The following is an 8,820-nucleotide window of genomic DNA, read 5'->3' as shown; positions in this document are numbered from 1 at the left end:
CCGGTGACGACATTGTGAGGTAGGTGGGTGGCAGGCACGCATTCAGGCGCATGCGTGGTTGTGGTTGCTTGCATGTGGGGGTTTCCGCTGCAGGAGGAGGCTGTGAAAGAGCAGAACTGCTTGAGAACTGCTACTGTGTGTGGATACGTTGAGTTGTACTCGCGAAATGAGCCTGAGATCTAGTTATTAGCCGGATAGTCATGCCACTCTGCAGTCGGTCACCTGTCAGAGACCAGTCCTGAGGCGAGTAACAACTGTAGGTTAGCCAACTGAACCACACCAGTTAGCAGTTAGTAACTTAGCAATCAGCGCGTACTGTTGAGCTAAGTTAGTCTTACTAGCATGTAAGCCTTGAAGCTAACGATAGCGCAGTTTGGTACTAATAATTGTAGTTAACCCATGTTTGCAGATCAGCAGTAACCGATGTGCAACTAGCGCATAGCTAGCAACTAGCTAGCTAATTAGAGAGTGAAGCTAACGTCTAGGGCTGTTAAACTGTACCTGCGTGCTGTCACAGTAAGTGAGCAAACTGTTTTGTTTATGTATTCAGACTTGGTAATGGTTCACCCTTTGTTATTTGAAAATCAAATAAGTTGCACTGTTTGACAGAGTGCTGTCACGAGCCCCTGTTTGTATACGGAAATCAAGTGACTTTTAAGTACTTGTCATATTTAGCTGCCTTTAAGTCAGAAGTCGCGCTTTAATTGCTTGCTGACATCCTATCCCAAGTACCATAGTTTTGAATTAATTTCAATCATAGTTCCTCAGCCACAACTAATTATGGTTATGTTTGCTTTTAAATGCTTGCAGTATTACTTTAGATTTCAGATGTGTGGGGATATATTTATTTTTAGCCATTTACTGAGTTTTCAAGTTCACTTTTTTTGCAAGAATTTAAAAACGTGATATGGAAATGAAACGAAAGCTGTCAAATCCAGTGAAAATGCCAACTACTTTCTGTTTTCAGTTTGTACAGTGTTTTGAGTTTCGAGATGTCATGTCAGAAAAACAGATTCTCGTTTATAAAATATTTGTTTACTGAGCAAAAACATGACTGGTCGCTTTACCCCTTAAATCAAGCACGAGCAAAGCACAGGGCCATCCAGTTATGCAGTTTTGAAATGTTAAAAGAACTGTTGTTGGCAAATATATTTGGATTGTAGTGCCGAGGATAGGCTTGGTGGAAGCACTGCTATCTCTTTTTCTTCTTTTTTTTTTCTTTATAAAGTAAAAATTTTTCTACGTGACGCATTTAGAGCATGGGTCTGAAACTTAAATGAGCTGTGGATCACTGCTGGCACTGTCATCTCATTGGAGGGCCACTTTAGTGCTCAAGTAGTACGAACAAGAAAACACCGACACCTATTTCCAAAAAAGTAGTGTTTAATGCAGACATAAGTGTACACATTAGTGTTTGACTGCTAGTGAAAATTGTTTTCTTTACAAATAATTCTCTCACTGAACTAACACAGCCAATCCAACATGTTTGTACATGTTTATACAACTCAGTCCTCCCTAACAAAAAAACTTAACTTCAAGGGCACAATATATTTCTTGAGTTCGAGACCGCTGATTTACAGCTTGCACCCATATCCTACTTAAAACCTAAAATGTTATAGTTTCTGATTTAAGGCTTATTAACCTTGTGTCTCCTTCAGACTTGGATATGTTGCAGCAGATGAAGTTGAATTCAGCAAATGACAGTGTGGAGGAATTAATGGATGAGTCTTCTCTCTTATCCGAGTCTTCCGACCCTCCTCAGTTAAAGTCTTCAGCGAGCGGCATCTCAGAAAATGAATTTTCTTGTCACTGTTGCTATGACATCTTGGTCAACCCTACTACCCTGACCTGCGGTCATAACTTCTGTCGGCACTGTCTCGCTCTATGGTGGGAGTCCTCGCAGAAGAATGAGTGCCCAGAGTGCCGGGAGAAGTGGGAAGGCTTTCCTAAAATCAACATACTGCTGAGGTATGCTTCTCATAGCTGTGCCATATCAGTGGGTTAATGTTTGATATTCTGGCTGCTTTATTCACATCTCACAGAGACTTACTGGCGACTTCTACTAAGCTTGCTTAGTTAGCTTTATTAAGAAATGGAAAGTTTGGATGACCAGTAATGATGTGTGCAGTTACACCAGAAGCAGACATTCATTATTGTTTCACCATAACCTCTTATTGAAGAGCAAAGCACAATATAAGATTGGGAAGAAGCTAGCTGATGTGTCATTTAGTAAATCCTAAAAATAAATTGAGTACATTAAGCCTAAAGTTTGATGCTTTTTCTTAGTGTTAGAAGATCCCCATTTCAGTTCTAGGACAAGACTCTAATCTCTTTAGGATTATGTTTCATGGAGAAAAAAAAGCTTGGTGATGTTTTCACCACAGCGAAATCCACATTAGAGGTGAACACTTTTACAATAATATCTGTGATTTGTTTCACTTTCACTCTCTCTCATACACGCAGCTCGCAGTCACATGACCGTTTTTTTGTTCTACTGAAAGACACGAGAGCAAATGTTAGACACAAATATTTTGACATGAGAGTAACCAGGAACTAATGATCTGTGGTAAGGACGTGCGGTTTATAAGAAATGGATGACAACTGATTGACATACTGATGTTTCAACCTAAGATGTGGAAATGTTCTCGCTCAGATGCAGCTGAAAACAGCTGCCAAGATCGAAGATGTCGTTCAGACACTCGTCTCTCCATTGAATTAAAAAAAAAGAAAGAAAAGAAGTATTTATCAGCTTGCTCACATATTTTCCTTGACATTGCTGTGTCAAGATGGTTTATCTTCATGTGCTCCGCGGAGATAAGTTAGTCCTGCTTAGTTTGATATAGATATCAAACTGATATAATCATATGTAATCCTCTTCTTTTTAGGGATGCAACTGACAAACTTTTTGGTGAGGTCGTACAGCGGAGGAAAGCGGAAATCCAAGCAAACCCCAAAATCTCCCGGAGCTTGTTGGCTTTCCAGAGGTACTTTGATTCTCAAATATGTTTTGGTATATATATGTATATATTGGTGTAAAGTCCATGAAGACTGTCAATTTAAAAACAAGTCTAGCCATTTAGCAACTAACGTTTCACACCATGGGCAGTCTAACATTGCATGCATGTTGAAAAGCTGGGATTTCCAAAGACTGGGTTCAGTCTCACCTTCCTGTAATCAGAGGAAAGCTGCAAACAAACGTGAAGCATTTGATTCACTAATCCTTTTTGCTGACATCACAGCCTGCTTCAAAGACAGCACCTACAAGCTGGTGCTCTCCTGAGGCTCAAAGCTAAAGCAGCCCTGAGAGTAAATGTAAATGCAACTCCAAGAAGTACCAATTCTGAATAATTTGTTCATTTACAAAGCTGACATGGCCTGGTGGTGCCAAAAAATCCAAATAAACACTGCCAAGAAAATCCTACAGGGAAGATGATACATCTGGAGGTGTGGACAGTGACCTGGTCTTAATCATGCTCACTGGGAAATCTGACCGGTTTAAATTCAGCTTTCCAGAAGCCCAAAGAGCTAACCCTGAGATACACACTAGCCACAACTGGCTGTGGAGCAGACTCACTAACTCAGCCATGAGTTGTCTGCTGGGTCTTTACCAGATACAGTGATTTCATTCCTCCATCCTTCAGTATGATGCTGACTGACTCAAAGGAAGCTTGTACAACAGGAGGTTTAGCCATGGATGATCCATCAGTCTGCTCCTCACACCTTCGTTTCTTAACTAAGTTCCAGATGCTGCAGTTTCATGCGTTACGCTTTGCAAAGAGATCTATTAACCCTGGAATGAATGAGACTCATGACTGGAATGTTTTGGGATTGAATTTTCAGTGCTGTAGATTTTCCACAGAGAGCAAATTTGCCCTAGTGGTTATCACACTGCACACAGTGACGCCATACTTATCCACATAATCAGGCTGTGGGTCAGATTGCGTAATGTCACAGGAGTGAGTGCTGCTTCAGCACACAAACCAATCGTAGAAAATGGCTGTGAACTGGGAAAAATGCTTATGTGGAAAAAGAGCTTCCAATAGTCTGTCCTTCTTGTGGTTACCCTGTACTCCGATGCTCTGGAATAACCTTCCCCTCCAAATTAGACAAGCGTCATCAGTGCAGGTCTTTAAGTCCAGATTGAAAACCTATTTTTATTCCCTGGCGTTTAACTCTGTAGGAAACTGACACCTTCTTATTTATTTTATTGTATGTAATGATTTTATGGTATTTTTAATTTGGTAGTTGTTTTGATCTGTGTTGTTCAGCACTTTGGTCTGCCTGGTGTGTTCTTAAAGTGCTATACAAATAAACGATGATGATGATGATGATGACTTGAAACACACCATTGTTTGGCACTAACTTTAAGTAGCTTTAAACTCAACGCTGACCCTTTGCCATACTGATCTCATCTTTGCCAACTTGCCTGACGTCTCCTTCATTTTTCACTTGTATTTATTTGCATGTACTTCATTTATTTTGGGTTTTTAATAAAACTGGGCCAGCTTTACAAAGCCCATCCTTCATGTTTGTCTTCCTCATCTTAGATATGGTGACAACCTGGGTAGATCCAAGACAACCCAGCACAAAGGAGCAGGCTTTTTCTTCTCTGGAGTCCTAACTGCACTCACATGTGTGGCTGTAAGTACACACAAGCAGGTTAGAAATGCCTCCTTGCTCTTAAACATTACCTTCTGGATTTTCTTGCAACGGCAATGATGAGTTGCCCATTTTATTAGGATTTGTGCTGATTTCATAAACGGTATGTGTAAGGTAGACACGGCTCTTCGTTTTGAAAGTGCCTTGTGTCTTACTTATGCTTTCGTTGAACATGTGTCTCCTAGTACCCTAAGTGACTAGCAGAGGGCATGTCCTCCTCAGTCTCAGTTGCTAGTGCCAAGTTACTTTGAATATAACCTGATTTTCCATCTCTAAATTGTGGACCTCTTTAGAATCAAAACATTACTACATTCCTAACCCTACATGTTGCAAAGCCTGTAATTTTTTAGTTTGTTGTCTTTTAACCAAAGCATCAAAATTATGTAATATTGAGGCACTTGGGAACAACGTCCCCCTGTGTTTTGCCACGTGGCTGAAAATGTATGTCTGAGTGTGTACGGTGCAGGGAATAAGTAAACAGATTACAACATAGTTCTGTTTTTGACCTCAGTTCATGGTGATGATTATTGGGTCGTCTTAGGTGAACTAAGTGTTGTCATTTCTGCAAAGCCTCAGTTTATTTTGGATGCTTTGGGCAATCTGTTGTGGAAATATAGACTGGGCCAACTCAGCTGCAGGTTCAAGTTAAACAAATGTAGCGACATCTAGTGAAGTTGGATTATTATTGCAAGGTGAGGTAATGGTTAAACCAGGGGTGGGCAATCTCAGTCCACGAGGGCCGGTGTCCCTGCAGGTTTTAGATCTCACCTTGGGTCAACACACCTGAATCGCATGATTAGTTCGTTACCAGGCCTCTGGAGAAATGCAGGACATGTTGAGGAGCTAATTTAGCCATTTAAATCAGCTGTGTTGGTTCAAGGACACATCTAAAACCTGCAGGGACACCGGCCCTCGTGGACTGAGATTGCCCACCCCTGGGTTAAACTATTCAGACCAGTGTTCCTGTGTATGTTTGTAGGTGATGGTGTTGGTGTATCACTGGAGCAGTGGTCCAGTGGATCAGCATGACCTGCTGATCACTAAGCCCGTGTCTCACTGGACACCTGAAGAGGTTGTATCCTGGCTCGAAAACCTGGGTCCCTGGGCCCAGCTGTACAAAGAACCCTTCCAGCAGGAGAACGTCAATGGAAGGTGAATTATTATTTATTTATTTTTTAAAGAAATGTATTCATTAATGTTTTTAAAATCAATATGATAATTTCTCTGGTTCAGGCTCCTGTTGATGCTGGGGGAAGAAGAGTTGTTGAAATCGCCTTACAGCATTGAAAATCCGGCTCACAGACGGGTTATTCTGGCTGAACTGGAAAGAGTTAAAGCTCTTGGGGTCAAACCTCCCCAGAACCTCTGGGAATACAAGGTGACCACACTTCTGCGTCAGAATGGCTGATGCTCAGTATTATTAACATCTTTACAAGTTGCACATTGTGTTTTGCTGGTAAAGCAGCACATCTGCATTTCCACAGTTAAAGAACAGTCTCTTTACTGTTTCTGTCAGGCGGCTAATGCGGGGAAGTCTCTGTTCTTGCTGTACGCACTGAAGCGCTCCCCTCGTCTCACAATCTTTTACTTGTATTTGTTCGACTACTCTGAGACCTTCCTGCCCTTCCTGCACACTTGTTGTCCAGCCGTCACAGACAGCGATCAACCAGTGGAGAGCAGTTTTGTCAGCTCACAGGTACAAACCAGACAAACTTCCCACTGAAATGACACATGAATAATAAATTGTAATATACTGTAACGAGCTGAAAATGAAAACACTGGGGACCTTTTGTAAATTACATGCTGTGATTGCTTCTGGTAATTAGATGAAGACGGCGCTGTGAGCATGAAGATGTTTAGACTTCTTTAAACTTTGCTCCATGTGCAATGCATATGACTATTCAGGTTACATGTTTTGTTCCTGCCCCCCCCCCCTTTTTTTTTTTCTCTTTTAAATCTTATTAATTTAGGTGGATCCCAGCTGGCAACAATGGGCAGAGTTTCTTGTGAAATACTGTCTGCTTCCATACCAGCTGATCGCAGAGTTTGCTTGGGACTGGTTGGCCGTTCACTACTGGACATCCCGTTTCATCATTGTTAATGCCATGCTGCTGTCTGTCCTTGAAGGTTGCGCCCTATGGAGACTGTGGATGAGAGCCAGGATCAGGTAAATGCAGTGTGAGGGTTGGGTGATTTTCTTTTTGCTCTTGTTTTTATTATGCAAACACTGAAATAGATTTTAAACTGTCTCAATCCAGATTAGTTCTGCACAGTTTGATAAATACTCTCTAATAAAAATCTAGTTATTAATACAGTTACGGTCATTGGGTATGTGTGTTATGGCAAAAAGTAAGATCAGATTGTACTTTTGTTATACTAACTTTGAGAAGGAAGTGATAGTCGAAATAAAAGATGTGTATACTGTGGTCACGTGGCATACTTTGGTCATCACAAGGCATATTAGTGTTACTGGGAACATTTTCTGGTGCCAAATTAATGGGTATGTGAACCTAGATAAAAATGTTTTTACTTAATTTCAGTGACTGATAAGACCCAGACACAGTAAGTGAATATTCCTGCCAGTCAGGAATATAAACACTGAAACTCAACAGCTCCAAAAGTCAATTTTTTATCCTAAAATGCTGCTTAAGTGTAAATATTATCTATCTGAAAGACATGCAGTACGTCCCGCTGAAGGAAAACAGGACCTGCTTAAACATTCCTTGCAGTTCTGTGCAAACCATTGTATTAATGTCATGTTTTCTGCATTGTATGCATAGACAGTATAAAAGGTGGATGTAGTGATGGTGACATCACCTATTGGCTAATGAAAACAAATGGAGCACAGACTTCTCTGCAACTGCAAGTCTTTTTGTATCCAGAGTCGCCCCCTGCTGGCTGTTAGAAAGTTTTCTGGCACTTCTGCCTTGGCTTTACATTTCAGACCTAGAGACTACGACCATGTTTTATACTGTCTGTTGTGTATTACCTGGAACTGGATTTGGTATCTCCTGTACAAGATTACAAGATTTGGGTTGATAGCTGTTGAGTAGTGGTTGTAGTGGTTTTATGACACTTGTTTTCTCCCTCTCTTTGTAGGACTCTTCCACAAATGATGTGGAGCCACTTGTGGAAAATGCTAACTCAGGGATTTGCATTTGCCCTTCTTTGGCCTTTTGTCCCGCAGTTTGTGTGCAACTGCCTCTTCTACTGGGCACTCTACTTCAGTCCCATCATTAATATCGACCTGGTGGTGCAGCAGTTAATGCACCCTGAAACAGTAGCATTGTGACAGACTGCACTGGATGAGGAGGTGCCCAATTGATGTGGGACAATTTGCAGCAAATGAGTTGACGAGAAGTGTTTATTTTTAGCAGTAAACACATTGAAGACTGGCTTTATCTACTGTTGGGGAATTTATCTTGGTTCTTGATTTGTTTCTCTGTCTGCCGGATGGTTGCTGTGTTGAACAATAGAGGCACCGGACTACTGAAGGAGAAACAAAACCAATGAGGTGAGAAACGAGTAACAGTGTCTGACTTGGGTTGATCACTGCAGTGATCTTTTTGCATCAACAGTGCATTCACAAACCACGATGCCTAAACGGTCCGGGGTGGTAAGATGTGTTTAAACACTCGCTGGAGTAAAGATTGGAATCACGACGCGGTGCTGAAAGCTTTGTAGCCCTGGCATAGCTGTAGTCCAATAGAACATGCGTTTTTATGCTTATACAGAGTCAGTGAAGTTGGAACAAGACATGTAAGGATACATGTTTTTGCATCTGTTATCAAATATCATTCTGGCATGTGATCTACTTTTAGAAAAAATAACCTCAGGCTGCTTCAGGATTATCCATCCAGAATCTGAAGCAGTATTTATAACTCTGCATAAATTCTGATGCATTTCTTACATTTTCACTGTGAGTGTGATCTCGGTGATCTACAGAGCTGTGTGAGAAGTCATTCTGTGATGTTTGGTAACATGACTGAGTGTCAAATGAGGTTTGTAGTTCAGCAGTCTGTTTGGCCTCTCAGGCTTTAGCACCCTTCCAAGTGCAAACAGAGACAGTCTGGCGGAGCAAATGTTCTATGAAGTTTGTTCCAGCGGTTCCAGCATTTGCCTTCACAAGATTTGTGATGCTTAGATTTGACATTTTTAATA

General features: G+C 41.2%; 1 protein-coding gene across 4 annotated transcripts; it reads left to right on the top strand.

Annotated features, from left to right (window-relative positions):
• On the top strand, positions 1-8,814 carry LOC102212368 (bifunctional apoptosis regulator). Of its 4 annotated transcripts, none has more exons than XM_005744568.1 (9): positions 1-19; positions 1,659-1,968; positions 2,886-2,984; positions 4,548-4,641; positions 5,639-5,811; positions 5,893-6,037; positions 6,176-6,355; positions 6,630-6,826; positions 7,759-8,814. In XM_005744568.1, exons 2-9 carry the CDS (start codon positions 1,667-1,669, stop codon positions 7,949-7,951), a joined length of 1,383 nt encoding a protein of 460 aa, XP_005744625.1. In that variant the 5' UTR covers positions 1-19; positions 1,659-1,666; the 3' UTR covers positions 7,952-8,814. The 4 variants fall into 4 exon arrangements, with proteins under 4 accessions (XP_005744625.1, XP_005744623.1, XP_005744626.1 ...); XM_005744566.1 differs by lacking the exon at positions 1-19 and adding an exon at positions 38-243; XM_005744569.2 differs by lacking the exon at positions 1-19 and adding an exon at positions 38-256.
• Positions 8,815-8,820: the final 6 nt, after the last annotated feature.

Source organism: Pundamilia nyererei, unplaced genomic scaffold (genome assembly GCF_000239375.1).
Source record: "Pundamilia nyererei isolate P.nyererei 1_Seehausen unplaced genomic scaffold, PunNye1.0 scaffold00145, whole genome shotgun sequence".
In the NCBI taxonomy this organism is placed as follows: domain Eukaryota; kingdom Metazoa; phylum Chordata; class Actinopteri; order Cichliformes; family Cichlidae; genus Pundamilia; species Pundamilia nyererei.
This window is presented reverse-complemented; position numbering and strand designations above follow the sequence as displayed.

Excerpts from the sequence above, each read along its gene's own strand:
- LOC102212368 (XM_005744568.1), top strand. The coding sequence starts at position 1,667 with ATGTTGCAGCAGATGAAGTTGAATTCAGCAAATGACAGTGTGGAGGAA. Across the intron at positions 2,985-4,547 it reads AGCTTGTTGGCTTTCCAGAG|ATATGGTGACAACCTGGGTA; the intron begins GTACTTTGATTC and ends TCCTCATCTTAG. Across the intron at positions 6,827-7,758 it reads TGGATGAGAGCCAGGATCAG|GACTCTTCCACAAATGATGT; the intron begins GTAAATGCAGTG and ends CTCTCTTTGTAG.